Below are 20,008 nucleotides of genomic sequence, written 5' to 3'. Positions count from 1 at the left end.
GTCCCACCAGCTCCCGTGGGCTCCCGGCCCCCAGATGGAACCTCCCAGGGGGCTGCGTGGGAAAGACCCTCAGAGCGCACCCAGGCCCCCTGCTACCGCCTGGGGGTACGGCAGCCAGTCACTGTCCCCGCGCCACAGGGGGCGTGTTCAAAATACACGGTGAAGACAAATGCAGATTAACCTCCGCAGATTCCTCCAGAAATTAAAAATAGAAGTCCCGCCGGGCTAGCAGTCCCACTTCTGGGGCTTTACGCAGGGAACTGAAAGCATCAAAGGGATGCCGCACGCCCGGGTCATGGCAGCGTGACTCGCAACACACTCGAGAGGCGGAAACACCCGACCGGCCATCGCTGGGTGACTACATAAGCCCAGGGGGAGGATCCCCTCCGTGGAATATTATTCAGCCCTAAGAAGGAACAAACCCCGATGGACCTTGAGGACACGGTGCCAAGTGACATAAGCCCGTCACCAAAGGACAGACCGTGGGTGCTTCCACTCACAGGAGGTCCCTGGGAGAGTCAGGTTCACGGGGACAGGAAGCCGACGGGCCACGGGCCGGGCGGGTGAGCGTTTAATGACGACGGCGTCAGGTTTGCAAAACATAAAAGTTCCGGAGATCCATCGCCCAAAGACGTATCGGGGCATCTGGGGGGCTCAGCGGTTGAGCCTCTTGGGCTCAGGGTGAGATTCCACGGTCCTGGGATCGAGTCCATCATCGGGCTCCCTGCAGGGAGCCTCTCTGTGTGTCTCTCGGGAATAAATAAATAAAATCTTAAAAAAAAAAAAAAAAAGACGTGAATATCCTTAACGCTGCTGGACCATCTGAGTGAAGGTAACGAGCAACAGCAGGACCGGAGACGCACACAGAAGGACGGGGTGTGAGGGGCACGGAGGGAACGGGGCCGTCTACAAGCCAGGGAGGAAGGGGACACATCCTGGCCACGCGGCCTGGAAAAGGAAGCGGCCCCGTGACACTCGGATTTTGAGCTTCCAGCCTCGACTCTGAGCAGCACGTTTCTGTGGCGTAAGCCCCCCGCCCCCCACAGAGAAGTCCCCAGCCCCTCTGCTCACTCTGCCGCTCTGCACAAGAGCCGTGGGGCTGGCTGCGCTCCCCCTCCTCCCAGGGGGAAGGGGTCCTTTCTGGGGGAAGCGACCAGCCCGACCCCCGAGGGTGGGGCACCCAGCGCAGAGCCACCAGCAACCTGCCCCCGCCCGCGCCTGCAGCGAGCATCTGAGCGCTGGCACTGCGGCACCGCGCAACTCTTTTTTTTAATTTTTATTTATCCATTAATGAGAGAGAGAGGGAGAGGCAGGCTCCATGCAAGGAGGCCGACGTGGGACTCGATCCTGGGACCCTGGGGTCACGCCCTGAGCCGAAGGCCGTGCTAAACTGCTGAGCCACCTGGGCTGTCCCCCGCACCCGCACCCACTCTTCAGCACCGACCAAGAGCCGGTGCGGGAACCCGATCCCCGTGTCCTAGGCACGTGCGCCCCTGACCGGGAAGAGGGCGGTGCGGGAAGGGCCAGTCCAGCCACAAGCCGGAGCTCTTGAGACGCGCGGTGGCGTCAGCATGGAAGGCTGGGTGCTGGCGGTCCCTCGGTTGGGGTTCCCCGTCAGCAGCGGGCTCCCAGAGCACCCACTCTAGCAGGCCCGTGTGCCCCACGCCCGCCTCTCAGGTCTCCCCGCTCGCCGTGGGTGCGGCGTCCCCAGAGGGACCTCTGCAGAGGACACGCAGATCCTGCTGACCCCAGGCCCCTGAGCAGAGCGCGCGGTTGTGCATCAAGGAAATCGCTAGAGCATCGTTACAGCGAATGCTCACTGACAGTGCAAGGACTGGCGAAGCACCGACGACGAGGATACGGTGAACGGGTAACAATTCATGAGAAAACTGGAAAATCAGGGACGCCTGGGTGGCTGAGCCGTTGGGTGTCTGCCTTCAGCCCAGGGCGTGATCCTGGGGCCCCGGGATCGAGTCCTGCGTCGGGCTCCCTGCATGGAGCCTGCTTCTCCCTCTGCCTGTGTCTCTGCCTCTCTCTCTGGGTCTCATGAATAAATAAATAAAATCTTTAAAACAACCAAACCAAGATCCTTTCATAGTAAGGAAAATCTCCAAGTAAATTTTCCAAAAAAGTCTTTATTCCTTCAAACAACATCCTTACGATGCAGGCACACAGGCCCGCTTTTGAACCCTGGATAAAGGAAGCCGCTACACACACGTTGTGCCGCTGGCTTCTTGCACCCACGCGCACGTCCACCGGGTCGCCTGCTGCAGCGTGGAGGGGCACCCACGTGCTCCAACTCCAGACCCAAAGCGTGGCAGGAACGGCGGGGAGGCTGTTCGTGGGAGGTCTCCGTCCCACGCGTTGGGCCAGTCCCATGTTCGCCCCATGCACACGCGCATATCGACGATGGACTGGGTGGGTTTGAACCCGCGCTGCCGGGGGGTGCGTCGTAAGCGGGGTGCCGGGTCTGTGCATCTGCTGACGCGACTGCCATCGGGGTCACGCCTGCTGTGGGATCTTGGGCTTCGTCTTGCTGGGTCCACACCTCTTTCTTGGACCCGTCCTCTCTTCTGCTCCGCTTCCCCTCCACTTGTTCAAGGTGCCTCTCTCTCCCCGGTCTCCTGGCGTAATCACCGCGTGAGCCAACGACTCACCAAAGTCTGTTAACAACTGTGCTCGGGATCTGCGGGTGGCGCAGCGGTTTGGCGCCTGCCTTTGGCCCGGGGCGCGATCCTGGAGACCCGGGATCGAGTCCCACGTCGGGCTCCCTGCATGGAGCCTGCTTCTCCCTCCGCCTGTGTCTCTGCCTCTCTCTCTCTCTCTCTCTCTGTGACTATCATAAAAAAAACAAAAAACAAAAAACTGTGCCCACTGCCTTCGTGCCACCGGAGGGGATGGTGAACACTTAGCTCCACGTCCAGAGCCCGTCCCGACAGTCGCGCCCACGTGGGTGTGCGTGTTGGTCCACGCGCATTCGTTTCCGTTTGCCCACACTCTCCCTGCTGCGGCCCCTCCTGTCTGCGAGCACCTTCCGGGGTGAGCTCCGTCTTCGTGATGAGGGGGAGGTCCTGCTGGGGCAAAGCTTCGTTCTGTTTTGTTGTGGTGCATCGTTTTCTTGACTTTTCCCTCTTCTTTTGGAAGATTATTTATTTATTTGAGAGGCCGAGCACGAGCGGTCGGGGGCAAGGGGGGCAGAGGGAGAGGGAGATGCAGCCTCCGTCCCAGGACCCCAGGATCACGCCCTGAGCCCGAGGCCGAGGCCTCACCGACGGAGCCACCCCACCGGGCGCCCCTATATTTCCGTCTCCTTAAAAGATCGTTTTTGCTGGGCGTGGAAGTCCAGGTGGACGGTTGTGCCCGCCGCATGGGGGTCCTGTCGTAGTCAGGCTCTCTGCCGCTCCTCTCAGGCCTCTGTCTTCCCTCTTTGCCTCTGCTGCCCTGCAGCGTCACTGGGATGGTTCTGGGGACACATTCCTCCCGCTGCTCCAGCTCTGGGCCTGCCGGACCTGCGGCTGCGGGGACATCCAGGGACTCGTGTCTCCTGGTGCCCTCCCCTCCCACGTCACACGGCGCTGACCCTCGGAACCAACGGGGTGGTGCGGTAACGAGGAGCGGGGGTCCAAGGCTGTCCTCGGACACTGCGGCCCCCTCCTGCCGCGTCCCCAAGCGCTGGCTCGGGGGGAAGTCAGCGGCAGGACCGGAGGACTCCTGCAGCCCCGCGGGAGGAGCGAGGCCCCTGCCCACGCCCGGCACCCACCGACTTGCCAGGCATGCGAGTGCGCCGCGGGGGACGCGGGTTCTCCGGCCCCGTTGGCCTCGCCGAGGACTGCAGCTCTGACGTCGTGACTGTAACCCCGCAGACCCTGAGCCACAGCCACGCAGCTAAGCAGCTCCCACATTCCGGACCTACAGACGCCGGGACAAGCATATTTACCATTGTTTTAAGCTGCTAAGTCTCGGGGACATGTGTCATGTGGCGACAGATATGCCAGCGGAGACATTATGCACATTTAGGATAAAATTTTCAACGTTAATGAAAAATTTAAAATAAATTGGTGTTGCACTGATTAAGATACTTGGGGGAAAAATCTGGCAGATTTAGAACATTAAATCTTCCCATCAAATATGATGGTATCGCTTTGGGCGCCCGGGGGGCTCAGAAGGTGAAGCGTCTGCCTTCGGCTCAGGTCGTGACCCAGGGCCCTGGGATCGAGCCCCACGTGGGCTCCCTGCTCCGCGGGGCGTCTGCTTCTCCTCCCTCTGCCCCTCCCCGCCGTGCGCGCTCTCTCTCAAATAAATAAATGCAACTTAAAAAAAAAAAAGAAAGATGGTGTAGCTTTCCATTAGGTGTCGTCTGTGGTCCTCGGTCGCATGTCACAGTGCTCTTCACAGGGACACACTCATTCTTAAGGACTTTGCAGCTTCCGGTGTCAAAGGGAATAGATCACAAAAAGGAAAGAAAAAATAAAAATAAAGGAAACCAGACCCTTTCCTCCCACTACGTTTTCCGATTGGTTTCCAGTGTATGGAGAAACTATTTAGTTTTGTTTTATTTCATTTTACTTTTTGTTTTGTTTTTATTCAGAGAGAGAGAGAGAGAGAGAGGCAGTGTTTTATTTCATTTTATTTTTTTTTAATTATTTTTGTTTTGTTTTGTTTTTATTGAGAGAGAGAGAGAGAGAGAGGCAGAGGCACAGGCAGAGGGAGAAGCAGGCTCCATGCAGGGAGCCCGACGTGGGACTCCATCCCGGGTCTCCAGAATCACACCCCAGGCTGCAGGCGGCGCTAAACCACTGCGCCACCAGGGCTGCCCTTTTTTCATGGTTTTGTTTGTTTGTTTTTTGTTTTGTTTTTATTCAGAGAGACAGAGAGAGAGAGAGAGAGGCAGTGTTTTATTTCATTTTAAAGATTTTCTTTATTCATTCAGGAGACGCACAGAGAGAGGCAGAGATGAGGGCAGAGGGAGAAGCAGGCTCGACACAGGACTCGATCCCAGGACCCGGGGTCACACCCTGAGCAGAAGGCAGGTGCTCAATCGCTGAGCCGCCCGGGCGCCCCCTGACTATTAGTGTTAAAGGGAGGTCATCAGCCGCAGCCTTCCTCTGTGCCAGCGGTCCTGTTCCTCACCTGGCCCGCGTGGGGTTTCCAGGCAGACAATGGGTTAGCTGCAAATAGTGACGTTTCAGGCCTTCTTTGCAGGTATTTATAGCTCATTTCATCCTCCCCGACGACCGCAGGGCCTCGGGTGTCCGGTGCTCATCGTCATGGCGACGTGCAACCTGCCAGCAGCTCCCGCGGAGGCCCTGTGCGGCTCTGGGTCCTCCCTTGACCGGGTCACAGAAACGCCCATCACTCCCCGCCTTACTCAGAATCAACGGGTTTCCACTGGGTTAATTCTGCTTCAAGTAAAAACAAAAAAAGGAAAAAGAATCGATAGGCTTTTGTGTTTAAGGAAGGACACCAGAATTTATTAACGGTATTTTTCAACATCTATGGAGATAATCACGTGGTCTTCCTCCTTTGTTAACGCAGAGAATTTTATTAAATGGATTTCTTTTTAATTTTTTATATATTTTTGGATTTCTAAATTCCTTTGTCCTCGGGGTACGGTTTTCCTCACATTCACGCACTTCCTCAACCCCGTATCTTCACTGCGCCCCTGATGTGCCAGGCACCGCCGTCGACCCTGGGAGCGGAGCTGAGGAGGGCCGAGTCCCTGCCCTCCGGGGGTCCCGGGGACAGTCTAGCTGTACACGCTGCTCACGCCCTCGGGAACCCGCAGTCTGTGCCACACTTGGCCTGGCACCGCGCTTCCCCCTCCTCCTGTCCCGGCACCGCTGTCAGGGCGAACGGGAGGACTTGAGTCCTCATCGCTGGGCAGGGCCCGCCCCAAGCTCTTCACTTAGGGGTTTCTGGGACCACTGTAGAGAAGTTTCCGTCCTTGTCATCCGTGTCTTGAGGTGTTTAAGTTAATGGGGGTGGGCGCCTGCTGGCTCAGTCAGGTGGCCCTCTGACCCTTGTCGTGACCTCACGGTCATGAGCCTGAACCCTGGTCGGCTCGGGGTCGGGTGTGGCGCCTGCTTGGGGTGCTCTCTCCCTCGCCTTCTGCCCCTTCCCCGGTCTCTTTCTCCCTCTCTCTACAATAAAATTAATGAAATCTTCTTTACTTATTTTTAAAACATTTTATTTATTTATTCATGGAAGACACACAGAGAGAGGCAGAGACCCAGGCAGAGGGAGAAGCAGGCTCCATGCAGGGTGCCCGACGCAGGACTCGATCCCGGGACCCCAGGATCGCGCCCTGGGCCGAAGGCGGCACTCAACCGCTGAGCCCCCCAGGGATCCCCACGAAATCTTCTTTAAAAAAATAATTCTAGTGATACAGGTTCAGACGGTCGCCTTTCACCCGCTTAGTGAGCCCGTGACATCTCACGGCTGTCGCTGCCCGGCCGCGCGTGGTCTCTCCGCACAGCTCCTGTTTCTCGTCTTTTCTCCCACTTCCCCGCCTTTCTCTTCCATTTCTCCGGCGGTTCCCGCAGCTGCAGACTCGAGCCCTCCGACCGGGCGTCGCGATCCTGCTCCGTCCGTGAACAGCTCTTCATGATTTTCTGAACGTTTCTGTGTACAAACCAGAATCCTTCCCAAGTTACGGGGAGGCACGTGTTCCCCCATTTCCTGGGGTTTCCCCGTGATGCTCTGGAGGCCTCCTGCTCCCCGCGCCCCGCCCTCCGAGTCCCTGCTCCGTTCGGCGGGTGCCAGCCGTTCCGCGGGGTGCCAGCTCCGCGGGGTGCCAGCTGTTGCTCTAGCTCCCGGGCGGGGCAGGCCTGCTGGAGGCGGTGTCAGCGGAGGGGCGGCTGCGACCGTCACCACCGGCCCCCTGCTGTCCCCCACTTTCCTCCTGGGTTGCTCCCGCCTCTCTGGGGCTCGGTCCCAGAGCGTCTGCGTCTCAGATCCTCTTGCCAAGTTCCGGGGCTTCCGGAGCGACAATGGAAAGAAAAAGCGACTCTCCGCTCGCTGCGCTCAATGTTCGGGGACCCTGTAAGTCAGACGTGTTAACTGTGCTCCTCAAACCCGCTATTTTTCTTCTTCATTTTGTCACTTGGTTGTTTTCTTCTGAGAAAAGCGCGTAAACGCTCCGGGATCGGGAGTCTGGTTCTCATGGCATCACGGTGACTTTGCGCCTCAGGTATCTGCATCCTCGCCGCGGCCCCGGGCCTCCGGGAACCACGTCCGGGGGTGTCCCTGCAGCCCGTGCTGTGGGGCTGCCAGTGGCAGGAGGGCCCCCCAGGCTTCCGGCTGCGCTGGGGTGCGGCGGTCCTGCACTTGCTTCTCACGCGCACGCTTCCCAGCGGGTCCAGGTGCTCCCAGCAGGGGTCACGCTGTCGCTGTCCTGCCACCAGCAGCCACCGCCGGGGGTGCCGGCCAAGCTTCATTTCACGGACACCGCGGGCACCAAAGTCTTTACTCTGCGCGGCCAGCTGAGCTCCCCGACGACCGTGGCTTCGCCGGTGTGTCCCCGCACGACCCCCGCGGCTCTCTGCCCCCATCGCTGGCGCCTGTCAGGTGCTGGGTGTCAGGGCAGGGAGGGGCTGGCTGGGGACAGCTCACGGTGCCCTCCGTTGTCAGTGCGACCAGCTGGCCTGCGCGCCCCAGGGGGTCCACTTCAGACTGGCCCGAGCCCGGCGGGTCCGCTGCTGGGGCTCCGGGGCCTGCGGCCGCCTGGCTCAGTCTCCCTCCCAAGCTTCCAGCGCTTGTAGGAGGCACGTGTCCCCCTCTGTGCCCTGTGCTTGGTGTTCACGCCCGCCTGCTCCGTACGGACATCCCGGAGCTGTGTCCCCAGCTGATCCCTTGCGACACGACAGCATCTGCCAGCACCTGCCTTCCGGGACGGGCAGCAGCTCCGCCCCGTTTCCCACAGGGACGTCCCCAAGTGACGTCTCCCCTTCTTTTCTCTTCTCTTTTTTACACTTTCACATGTACCAAACTGCACATAAATCTCACCATCTTAAGGCGTACGGTTCAGTGTCGTTAAGCACACTGGGCAGCTGCCGGCACCGTCCGTCTCCAGAACGCCGTCTTCCCAAATGGAAACGCTGTCCTCGTTAAACACCAAGTCCCCACCCCCTCCTCAGCCCCTGCCCCTGTTGTATGTTCTGCCCACGGGAGTCTGAGCACCCTGGGGACCTCGCGTGGGGCGCCTTACAGTGTGCGTCCTTCTGCGACCCGCTGACCTCACCGAGCGTCACGCCCCGAAGGTCCACCCGCGTCGTAACCTGTCGGAACTTCCTTTTCTCGGCCTAAGCCCGGCTCCGATGGGGCACACACCACACTCATCCCTCGCGGGGCCCCGGCTGCTTGCACTGCGGGCATTGTGCACAATGCTGCTGCTCACACGGGCGTGCGCCCACCCGCTTGAGCCCCTGCACGAGAGGAGAGCTCGCACGAGCCCAGACGTGGAATCGCCGACCGCCCGGTGATTCCAGGGTAGTGTTTTCGGCAACTCCGTGCCGTTCCCCACAATCACTGCCCTACGTTGCACGGCCGCCAGCGCTGCACGGGGTTCCGATCTCTCCACATCCCTGCCAGTCCTTTTTTTCTTTTTTTTATCAGTAGCTACCCCAACGGGAGTGAAGCGGTTTCCGCTGTGGTTTTGATCACCGTTGCCCTAGGACCGGTGAGGCGGGGCATCTTCTCATACACCTGCCGGCCACTGATACACCTGGAGAAGAGTCTGTTCAAGCCCTCTGCCCGTTTTTTCTCAGGTGGTGGTTGTTTTGTTTTAGTCCCCTCTGCATTCTGGACAGTAATCCCTTACCAGGTACGTGATGTGCAAACGTTGTCTGTCATTCCGCAGGTTGGCTTTTCACTCTGGGGACTTGACGAACCCTAATTTACCTATTTTCACTTTTGCCGCTGGGGCTGTTGGGTATCATCCACGAAATCACTGCGAATCCAGTGTCACGAAGCTTTCCCCTGGGTTTTCTTGTAGGAATTTTACAGTCTTTTTTTTTTAATTTTTATTTATTCATTCATGAGAGACACAGATCCAGAGAGAGAGAGAGAGAGAGAGAGAGAGGGGCAGGGACACAGGCAGAGGGAGAAGCAGGCTCCATGCAGGGAGCTGGATGCGGGACTCGATCCCGGGTCTCCAGGATCACGCCCTGGGCTGAAGGCAGCGCTAAACCGCTGCGCCACCCGGGCTGCCCATTTTGTAGCCTCCTGTCTTTGATCCACTTTGAGTTAACTTATGTATGTGGCACTAGGAGTTCAACTTCATCCTTTTGCACGTGCAAACCCCGTGTTCCCAGCAAGCGCAGACAGGATGGCCCCCCACCCTCCCGGAGCGTCTCGGTGCGCTGGTCAGCTCTAACTCTGCGAGTGGTGTGTATTTTGCCTCCCTAAAAGTTTTGTTGGTTTTCCACACGTGGTTGCACGTAACCGTCTCTTCTTTCATGGCTTCTGGACTGAGGCTAGGTCAGAAAGGCTGCCCCAGGCATCTGGAGTTCGTCCTGGTGTTCAATGACGGCTTCTAGATAGCTACACCGCCGCCCAGCACGGTTTACCATAAACTCCACCTTCCCCACTGATCTGAGATGCCAGCTGCATCCTACACCCGGTGTCTGTCGGCATTTGGGTCAACTTCCAGACTCGCTCTTCAGTCCCGGTATCCACGCATCACACGCCAGGGCTCTGTCGCTTTGCTCACTGGAGCTCTGTGCCATGAATTCACACCTGTTAGGACTGGACCTATATTTATTTTTGTTTTGCCAGTTCAGCTTGCTGACAAAGAGAAAGACATTTACCATCTTTTAAAGCTTATCAAATATTTAGCATTTTTATTGTTGATGACACTGAATCGTCAAACACTTAAGGAGGACCCTCTGGGCCGGTGTCTCTTCCTGTTGTCAACTAATATTGTCAAAGTTTCTCTCAAATAGGTTGCTTGTCTCCTGTTAAGCTTACTCCCGTTTCCAAGTTGGTCTTTCTCGTTTCTCTCCTGGAGTCTGTTTACAGTCACGCGGGCCACTGCCTTGCACGCAGTTGTGTGCAGCGTCTTCACTAAAACCCTCCGCTGTGGATGCCTCCTAGAGCCTTCTCCTGCAACGGAGCAGGAGCAATTGCATGTCACCCGTGGTGCTGCTGTCACCGTGTGCACATCCCTGTCGTTTGGCTGCTTGCGACAATTCTTCCAAGATGGCACAGGTCCCGTGAGGATGGTGACACACCCGCAGCTCCGTCTTGTTCTGCCTGGGACTGCTGTGGTTCTGATTCCTTTTGCTTTCCTTGCTGTTTTGCTCTCCTTCATGATAGAAGTTTTCTTCTTCTTTCTTCTTTCTTCTGCTGTGGTTTTGATCGCCGTTGCCCTAGGACCGGTGAGGCAGGGCATCTTCTCATACACCTGCCGGCCACTGATACACCTGGAGAAGAGTCTGTTCAAGCCTTCTGCCCGTTTTTTCTCAGGTGGTGGTTGTTTTATTTTAGTCCTCTCTGCATTCTGGACAGTAATCCCTTATGAAGTACGGGATGTGCAAACGTTGTCTTCATGATAGAGGTTTTCTTCAAAGGTGCGGCACCCTTGGCTGTTAGCTAGGGTGCAGCGGGGCACCAAAACCATTGGCAACACGTGCGGCCTGGGGCTCGGGGGCTCGGGGGCTCGGGGGCAGCCCGCTCCTGCTGCCTCCCACACGCAACTAAGAGCGGCCTGGCTCCGCCCAGTGGGATCACCCAGTAGAACTCCCGCTGGCCAGCCCTCCCACCCTCTTCCGCTCCGTGGGTCCTGGCCTTCTTATGAGCCTTCCGTGGTCATTGCGGCGAGAGGCCCACAAGGCAGACGTGCACACGCTTGCCCAGCCGTTGGCCGGAGGCTGCATGTCTGCAGATGCTCCCCGGGGGAGGTCTCCTTGCACCCGGCCTCAGCCTGAGGTCGCTACCCTTGGGCGAGCACCTGTCCTCACTACGTGCGGTGACGGCCGAGCTGAACGCTGCACGGGAACGGAGCTCTTGCGGGCTTGGGACGCGGGGCTGGGGGACAGACGGGCGGTGCGGCTCCCTCGGGCAGGCTGGAGCTTCCCTGGGAGGCGAAGCCCGCGGGAGCAGCCGCGCACCCTAAGGAGCGGAGGGAGGAAGGACACCGGGCAAGACAGACGGAGCGAGGGCCAGGGGGCAGCAGGGAGTGGCGGCCCCAAACCCGGGGCGGGCCGTCCGCACACAGGGGTCAGCACTTTCCTCCCGGGCCCCCCAAATCCCTCCCCGCGGCCCCCCCGCGAGCTGGGGCTCCCCGGTCCCCGGGGCCCTCGGTGGGCAGCGCGCGCCTGCTCCCGTCCCGCCCCCGCCCCCGCCCCCGGGTCGCGCCGTCCGGCCCAGCGGCCCTGCACGCACGTGTCTGGCGCCCGCGGGACAGGCCCCCGCGCCACGCTGGCCCCGGCGCTCGCACCCGCCCGGCTCTGGGCCTTCCCCGCGGGGCGCCGCGCCCGGTCCTGGGCTCCGGCCTCCTGGCTCCCGGGGCGCCCCCGGGCTGTCCGCGCCCTCGTCCGCGGGCCCGCGCGGCGGGGGGGGTGCTCCGGGGCCGCCCAGCCTGAGGCGCCCCGCCCCGCCCCGCCCCCGCTTACCCAGTCCTGAGTCTGCGGCCGCCGCCCCGCGCTCCGGGCCCGGGACCCCGCGGGGCTCCGACGGCGGCGCTGCCCGGGCTCCCGCCGCGGCGCCGGCTCCTCACCCGGGGCGCGTCCGGCCACGGCTCCCGGCCGCCCCTGTCCTCCCGGGCCCCCGGGGCAGCGGGACCCGCCGGCAGCCGGCGCCCCGCCCCCGCCCCCTCCGCGGCCCCGGCCCCGGCCCCCCGCCCCCTCCGCGGCCCCCTCCGCGGCCCCCAGCCCGGCTGCAGCCCCGCCGCGCGCCCCCGCCCAGGGCCGCCGCAGAGCCAAGGCCCCGGGCCCCCCTGTGACCTCAGCCGCGCCGCGCGGGCCACGCCCCACGGGCCCCGCCGCCGCCCCCGGCCCTCGCGGGTCCGCTCGCAGGGATCCAGGCACCGGGCGGAAGGCGGGCGGGGGCCGCGGGGGCGGGGCGGGGCGGGGCGGGGCGGGGCGGGGCCCACAGCGCTGCGGGAGCCCCCAGGGGGCGGGCCCCAGCCCGGCGGAAGTTCCGCCGCGGCCGTCCCCGCCCCGCCCCGCCCCGCCGCTTCCGCTTCCGGCCCGCTCTGCGCCTGCGCCGCGCGCGGCCCCTCCCCCCGCCGCCCGGGGCGTGGCCTGCGTCCCAGGCCCGCGGGGATTGTGACCCGGCGCCGCCCCCGGGGCTGTCCTCGCGGGGCCTCGGCCGGGCCCGGACGCTCGTCCTGCGGGCCCCGCCCCCCGCCCCCGGTACCCCGGCCCGACGCTGTCCCCGGGAGGCGGCGGGGGCGCGGGGCGGCGCCCGGAGGAACGACGCGGCGGGACGGGGAGGGCCCGGGCGCCCCAGGTTTCCGGGTGTCGCTCAGCACCTCGGCAGCCCCCGCGGTCCCGCGCGTGACGGGTCCGTCTGCGCCCCAAGAGGCCGCGTACACCGACCAGGGCCCCGGGCGAGGACAGAGCGGAGCCGAGCCGAGCCCTAGCGGGGAATCCGCTCCGGGACAGCGCGGACCGAGGGAGCCCGGTCGTCCCGTCCGCGGGTCGCGCGGCGCTCACGGCCGACCTCGGCCACCCCCGGAGCTGCGGCGAGGCCCGGACTCGCACTGGCCGCACAGCCGCAGGAGGCCCGGCCCCGGGGACCGCATGGGGGGCGCGGCCTGCGAGCCCCGGTTCCCCCGGTGGCCCAGGGCGGGAACCCTTGACCCCCAGCCCCGCACGTGCTGGCGGCGGCGGCGGCGGCGGCGGCACCGGCTCAGCACCCCCGGCTCTCACGTCTCTCGCCTGCGCCGCCTTCCCCGGAGGGACAGGTGCTTCCACGTGGGTCCTCTGCAGCCCGGAGGTGGGCAGGAGGACGTGCCGCCTGCTCAGCCTTGGGGAAGCCGAGGCCCGGGCCAGCGCAGCCCAGGTCTCCGAGGCTGTGCGCACGAGCTCCTGGGCCTCGGACAGTGCGGCGGGGGGGCCCCGGGGCACTTGGGAACAGACAGACCGCGGCTGGGCTCCGGCGCCCCGGGCCGGCGCAGGTGCTGTGCGTCCCCCGCGGGCAGGAGGCCGTAGCCAGGGAAGTGGACGGAGGTGGGGGCGGGGCAGGTGGACGCGGCTGCTGCCCCCTTGGTCCCTTCCGTAGTCAGTCCTGCGGCTGGAAAGCGGAGTCAGGAGCCTCCCCTGCCCCTCCTCCCTGCTGAGTAGGACTCTTTGGGAAGAAACCCTGAGGAGCAGCGGGGACGGGGCCGGGAGGCTCGGGGTCCCAGGGCCTGCTTCTGGGGGGCGGCTGCGGGTGGACACCACACGGGCTCCTGCGGCGTGAGGCTCAGCCGCCTTGTCCCCACCCCGTCCTTCCAAGCCGGTTCTGGCCCAGCTGCTGTCAGGGGAGGAGTCCAGACCCTCACGGGGAAGGGCCTCTGCCCACAGGCATCCCTGAGGCAGGGCCATACACGAGGTCAGGCCCGGGTCCTCCTGTTCCCCAACCAGCCCAGGGCCACCGGCCAGGACCCTCCGACCCTTAACAGCCTTGGGGACAGAAGTACACAGGTGGGTCACAGGTGAGAAAGCGGGCCGTCTCTCACCGCCCCGGGGTCAGACCTGTCCTCTGGAAGAATGGGAGCGGCCGCAACCTGCCCTGCACTGGGCGCGGTGCTCTGAGCGCAGCCTGGATGGCCCCCTGGGTGGGCTTCAGTCCCGGGGCCACACCTGCCAAAGGATGGGAACTGGTGGGCTCTTTCTGTGCAGAGTGGGGGCACGTGCTTGTGGGGGGAGCAGCGGGACTGGGCCAGACTGTCTCCTGCTGCAAGGCGGGGGTGACGCTGCCACCCAGGGTGGGATCCACACCCAAAACCTCGCTCTAGGGAGCTTGGCCCCAAGAGGTGAGAGCTCCCTGCCTCTTCAGGATCCCTCTGCGCCTGGCGCCTGCGGTCGGGCTGCCCAGGCAGCAGGTGGACGGCGGAGGCCGAGTGCGCTGGGCCGGCCGCGGGCCGCTGTGCTTGCTAAGTCTGGGGCGGGGACAACTGGCGGAGGAAGCGAAGTGCGGGCGGCACGGGGTGAGGGGGGTGGAGGGCCGGGTCGCGGGGGCAGCGCTGGCTGGCTCTCCCCAGCCCCGGGGGGCCGCTGGGACGTCAGAAGAGCAGTGTCTGTTTGGCAGCTACATTTTAACGTGTATTTAAAAGCATTAAAAATATCTGCTACTATAAAACCTCCGCTGCCCCGCGAGGCTGGAGTTTATTGGGAACCACGAGTGGGCGGTGCTGGGGCATCTCCCGGCTGGTGGGCGGCTGGGCCCAGCCTGGCTGCCGGCCTCCCTGGTCTGCTCGGGACGCCCCCAACAGGAGGCCGGCCCCCAGCCTCCGGCAGCCCGTGGATCTGTGCGGACCCCACCTGACCCCAGCTCCCTGAGGACGCAGAGTCCTGGCTTTCAGGAAGGACAGGACGCGAAGGTGAGGACCCTTCTTGCTGGGGAGCTCGGGAGGTCCTGAGGCCAAAACACACCTTTCATGATCCTCAGAGCTCAGCACCGTCCGCCTGACCTCCCACCCCGCCGGCACGTCTGGTTAATGAGCAGAGCAGTTAGCGGGCTCCGAGGGCGGGAGCCTCCCCAGGAGTTTCCAGGTCGCGAGCACATTCATACTTAAGACTGTTTCTCTTTGTTTGTAAGGGTCTCTGTGGTAAACTGAAATGTTAACAGAAAAGCAGCTGGGCCCTCCTGGCGCTCGCCGTCCAGGGCTTCGGGGCAGGGCTAGCAGGTGGACTTGGAGTGTCCGAAGATGCAGATGGGGAAGTGCTTGACGTGGGAGGACCACTGGGCCGCCAGCTGGAAGAACTTGACGTCGTTCCACTCCACGCCGTCGATGAGGACTGTGAGGACAAGACCGCCTGACCCGCCTGCCCACCAGGCCCCAGGACGGGGCTGGAGGAGCCCAGCACCCCCCGGGGCCCTGGGCTCCTGGGGGACACCCGGTGGCAGTCCACCGGTGCCGGCTGGCTTCTCCCGGCCCCGGGGACCTGCTCGTCCACAGCCCCTCCACCCCAGCAGGGGCCTGGCGACTGCGTTCAGACACCCTCCACTTAAACCAGAAAAGCAACAGAGGAAGGTGGAGCGGTTCTTGACTGCAGTGGTCACCAGGCTCAAACTCACGAAGAAGACAAGTGTTTGGGGCTCCATGTTCTGAATTAATTGGTTGTAAAATATCTTGTATAAAAAATCTGAGACACACAAATCAATCTTAAAAGAACAGAAAAGAGGGACGCCTGGGTGGCTCAGCGGTTGAACGCCTGCCTTTGGCTCGGTGTGATCCTGGGGTCCCGGGTTCGAGTCCCCAAATCAGGGTCCCTGCAGGGAGCCTGCTTCTCCCTCTGCCTGTGTCTCTGCCTCTCTCCCCTTGTGTCTCCCATGAACAAATAAATAAAATCTTAAAAAAAAAAAAAAAAAGGAATGAGAAAGACTCAGAAATCATTTCTCAAAAATTAAAAAGCTGTCCCTCTGGTATGAGCGCTTTATCCACACAGGTTCGGAGCTTCGACTACGTATGTGCATTTTGTAGCAGAGCAAAAGTGTTCCCAGACGGGAATTCTGAAAAGCACTCCAGCTTCCTCTGGTTTCCTTTTGTACTTTAGACAGAAGCACCGGGGACTGGGGTCAGGGACCCAGCTCCCCACGGCCCCCCGCTGAAGGAAGCACATCTAGACAGGTGACCTCCCAGGAGTCCCGGGAGCCCCCCCGAGGTGCTCACCCCTCAGCATGTTCTGCTGGTGCTTGGCTGTGCAGATGAGGCGGCTGATGCCCTCGATGCACTGGCTCTTGGACTCCACGTCCTTGTCCTTGGTTTTCTTGGGCAGAAACATCACTGGGAAGGAAAGGGCTGCAGGGCTCAGCCACGGCCCTCGCAGCCCTGCCGTCCTGAGCCCCCCCCCCCACCGTGACCACGGCCGCCAGCCCTCCCGCCGACCCAGGCGGCCTCTGCTCACTGCCCGTGGCCACGGTCAGGAGCGGCGCCCTGACCCGTGGTGACCTCGGGGCCTGTGTGGCCGCCCTTCCCGTTACCCCGACAGCCAGCCTACCGCCCCCACCTCACCCTTCTTGTTCTTCTCCTTCGTGACCACGGTCATGGACATGGTGGGCGTGGCCGCGGCCTCGCCACTGCTGGGCAGCCTGCTGACCTGGAGAGACCGGAAGGTGCACTTGAGCGTGTTTTTGGTGGCAGGCAGGTCCTTCTTCTCCACCTCTCTCTTCCTGTCTGCAGGCGGCGCTGCCGTCCAGTAATCCACCTGCAGCCCCATCAGCTCAGCGCCGACGCCCTGGCTGCGAAAGCAGAGGGGGCCTCACTCCTCTGTCCTCGCTCGGGGGCTGGCACGGCGGGAGAAGGTGCCAGCTGGCGCCCGTGCTGCTCAACGCCGGGGAACCGCCTGCGGCAGCTGACCAGCACACGGGAGCCCCGGCCTCCGGGGACAGCCCAGTCTGTGCCTGTGGGTGGGCACGGTCGCGATGCTGAGATCCCCCAGGAGCGCCCGGGACTGCCCCCCGCCTGCTCCCTCAAGCCACCCCTTGGAGCCTGGCGGGCCAAGGTCAACCAGCCCCGTCTGAGGTGTGGTCCCCACGGGACTCGGGGGCAGCCCCATGAGCCCGCGCCCTGCCGACCACCCCACCTCCGGCTCCTGCCGCTTCCCCCTACACCCCATCTGCGTGCAGAGCACCCCCCAGCTTTACTCCTGTGTGGTTTCGTCCCTAGTGCCACCAGGGCCGGGGGGCCGAGGGGGCCACACCAGGCCAGGACCTGGCCCTCTCCCAAGTCTCCCAAGCCAGCAGGGCCCATGCCACCCCCACCCAGGGGGCACCTCGTCCCAGCAAGCCCGTGTCTTCCCCAAGGCCGTTCTGAGCCCCCTCCGGCCAGGCTCTGGGCTTGCTGGTGTCGGGGAGGTGCGGCCGGCGGCCGTGAACTCTCCGCGTCCTCTAACCCGGGGCCCTGCTGCGTCAGGAGGGGGTGGGCCGCCTGCCTTGCGCGGCCACCTTTACCTGGGGGAGGACAGGCCCCCGCTCACTGACGGGGAGGAAGGCGGGGTGGGTGAGGCCTCCTTGGCCGCGGGAGACGTGGACGGTGGGGTGGACGAGAGCATGCTGGAGCCCGAGGGGGCCGCGTCGTCAGAGTCACCTTTGGGAGGGAGTTGAGCAGGGCTGAGCTCCGCAGGCCTCTGTCCGCAGAGCAGCCCGGGGGGCTGGGGAGGCGTTGCCAGGGCCCCCCAAGGGCAGGGAGAACCGGGTTACCTGACGTGGCTGAGGACGGTTCCACTATTCCAACCTTCACCACCTGGAAGGCAACGGGACGCTGGCTGGCAGTGTGGCCCTGGCCAGCGCTGCCCCCGAGTGCTGGGGCCCCACAGGCCGGGCGCGGTCCTCCCGCCGTGGGCCACCTGGCTCGCCCCACCCTCCCAGGGAGCTCGGGACGCTGCAGCACCGTCCCAGTTCTTCCTGTCGTCGGAGCGGAGCTGAACCCCCAACCGTGGGGGTCCGTGCCACAGGACCTTCCCGCTGCCGTGGCCGTGCGGGTGACCCTGTGGAGCTGCGGCACCCTCCCTGGTCATCCTGCACACCCGGGCCGGGGCGCAAGGCCCACACTCCAGCCCTCAATAAACCATGAGCCCGTGGCTGGCCTGGCCCAGATGTCGGTGGGGTCAGGGCACTGGTGTGAGGGACCCCTGCCCAGTGAGGTGCCTGCTGCTCCAGACCTCACGGGGGCTGACCTGCATGGGGACTAGGTGAAACTAAGGCTAATTAAGTGATTGTCAGCCTCAGTCACGTGACAGGGTTTGGGGCCTCTGCATCCAATGGGGCAGGACCCTCCTGTCGTTACAGAAGATTCCCCAAGACGGGCTGCCCCGGGCTACCTGGTTCCCAGGAGGGCCACTAGCTGCCCTGACGCCTGGCCAGGGTAAACGGCCGCATGGACGTCCTGCTCTGCCAGCTGGCCCCCTCTGCCAGACTGCCCATGGCTCCGCAGCAGGTGCCGCGGCTGGAGGCCCCGCAGGGAGGGACCCGGCTGTGAACCCCTGCGGCCGTGGAGCCGCTGCTGATCCCGGCAGTGGGAGACACGCAAACCTCCCGAATTACAAAGCCCACTCCCTGCTGAGCAGGCTGGCGGGGTGGAGGGGGTGCAGAGCTCCTCGGGACAGAAGCAGCCCTCTGTGACCTGTCCTGGGACCCTGCTGGCCCAGGTGCCCGCCCACAGCCGAGTGCCCACAGTCTGACTCGGGCCGTGTGCCCAGGATGAGCTGAGCATGGAGCACCGAGCCCTCGCCTGCAGGGGAGCAGAGCTGGGGGCAGTGACGTCCTCGGGCCCAGCCCTCAACGCGGGAAGGAAACAACGAGCTTTCAGATGGGGGAGATTTAAGGAGTCTTCAGCTCACACTGGTGAAGGAGCTTCTAGAACACATCAAGTTGATGCAAAACCAGGCAGTATGAGACAGTTTGGCAGGAGCCCCACCCAGGAAGTACTCACCCCTACGAACGGGATGAACTTTTGAGAGGATTCTTCGTCAGGGCTGAGAACAAGAGACACACAGTTACCTCTCCCCGCCCGAGGCAGGCAGCACCAGGGCCCGCTCCGCCCCTGCCAGGCCCATGCCCGTCCCTGCAGTGCCTGGCCCAGGCCTCTGACCCCCTCGGTCAGCTCTCAGCCCTGCAGGAGCCCAGCTTCTTGGGGGGATCTGCTTCTCCATCCCAGGCGCCTGATGTCTGGGCCCGACTGCCCTTCTGCTAACTCTGCAAGCCCATGCTTCTGCTCAGCCCCAAGACGACAGCTTGCCGCGTGTGCTCCAGGACCCCCCAGGGGACAGTCTGGCCTTCCTCCACCAACTGGGAGCGGCCAAAAGCCAGGGTGTAGAGGCTTTCTCCCAGTCTAGGTAAAGTCCGTGCAACTAGACAGGGTGGGCAATTCCCGGGGCTCTGGCCTCAGGGATGGGGTGCACACTCCGCGCTCAGACACAGTGCCCTCCCAGAGCAGCCTGGAGCGGAGACCGAGGCTTTGGGACCATGCCTCTGTAGGAGGCTGGGCTGCAGTGCAGGTTCTGTCTGGACTTGGCGCCGCACATCTTCGGGCAGGGCCCCGGCCTCCCCGGGGCCACTGGTCACCACCCATCCTCGGGCAGAGGGCCGTCAGGGAGCGGGGGACGTGGCAGCAGCGGTCCAGGCCAGGGCCAGTCCTGCAGCTCACCTCTGCAGCTGGCTGTACAATGACTGGTCTCTACCTCGGGGCCCAGGCTGTGGCCTGTGTGGCTCCCCCGGGGTGGGGTGGGCCTGGGCACCACAGTGTCTCCGGGCCCTGGGAAAATCCCCAGGGCAGGGCCAGTCCTGGGCCTCCTGTGACCTCAGAGTATGGAGGAGGCACCTCCATCCTCCCAGCTCTGCTTCTTCTGTCTCACGCCCCCAAACATCAGAGCTCAGCGTCGGAGAGCAAATCTTCCGCAGGTGGCTATGCACCGGCTGTGCTGTGCCCACGTGCTGGCTGGAACGGTCCCCCGGGCACAGGCCCTTCGGGGAGAAGCCTCAGCAGCACCCCCGGCCCTGCCCTTGTGGGCACGGAGGCCGGCACCTGGCCAGCGCCGCCCATGAAGTGTGTGCAGAGGCCAGCCCGGAACGCACACCCAGCCCAAGGCTGGTCCCAGCGGGAGGTGCTGCCCTTGCCCCGCGGCACCACCCATGGCCTCTCCTCGGCACCGCCCATCACACCTCCAAAGACCTGGAGAGCGTCTTTGGATAAAAAAACCTACAGATCTGGGCTGTCCCACTGAACGGGGCCTCATCCCCAGGCTCTGACCTGAGGGGAACAGAGTTTATCCACAGATAGCACAGAATTCGAACCCTGTGCCCGGGCCGGCTTTCGCATGCAAGGTCCTCATGGGGTCCCCAGCCCAGCGCACGGGAGGCT

The 20,008-nt window shown here is 63.3% G+C and overlaps 1 protein-coding gene across 6 annotated transcripts in view; it reads right to left on the bottom strand.

The window, feature by feature from the left end:
- Positions 1-14,276: 14,276 nt before the first annotated feature.
- The window catches only part of PACS2 (phosphofurin acidic cluster sorting protein 2), a 56,642-nt gene continuing 50,910 nt past the window's right edge, over positions 14,277-20,008 (bottom strand). For 5 of the 6 annotated variants that reach the window (XM_025443941.3, XM_025443943.3, XM_025443942.3 and 2 more), the window contains 6 exons: positions 18,581-18,623; positions 17,350-17,392; positions 17,101-17,236; positions 16,163-16,389; positions 15,821-15,934; positions 14,277-14,945 (listed from right to left, as the gene is read on the bottom strand). In XM_025443941.3, the coding sequence (XP_025299726.1) occupies positions 14,827-14,945; positions 15,821-15,934; positions 16,163-16,389; positions 17,101-17,236; positions 17,350-17,392; positions 18,581-18,623 (682 nt within the window). In that variant the 3' untranslated portion in view covers positions 14,277-14,826. Of the gene's footprint in view, positions 14,946-15,820; positions 15,935-16,162; positions 16,390-17,100; positions 17,237-17,349; positions 17,393-18,580; positions 18,624-20,008 lie in introns of those variants that run through there. The other variant, XM_025443946.3, reaches the window with a different exon arrangement.

Source organism: Canis lupus, chromosome 8, assembly GCF_003254725.2.
Source record: "Canis lupus dingo isolate Sandy chromosome 8, ASM325472v2, whole genome shotgun sequence".
In the NCBI taxonomy this organism is placed as follows: domain Eukaryota; kingdom Metazoa; phylum Chordata; class Mammalia; order Carnivora; family Canidae; genus Canis; species Canis lupus.
The sequence above is the reverse complement of the archived record's forward strand: the minus strand, read 5'-3'. Positions and strand labels throughout refer to the sequence as shown.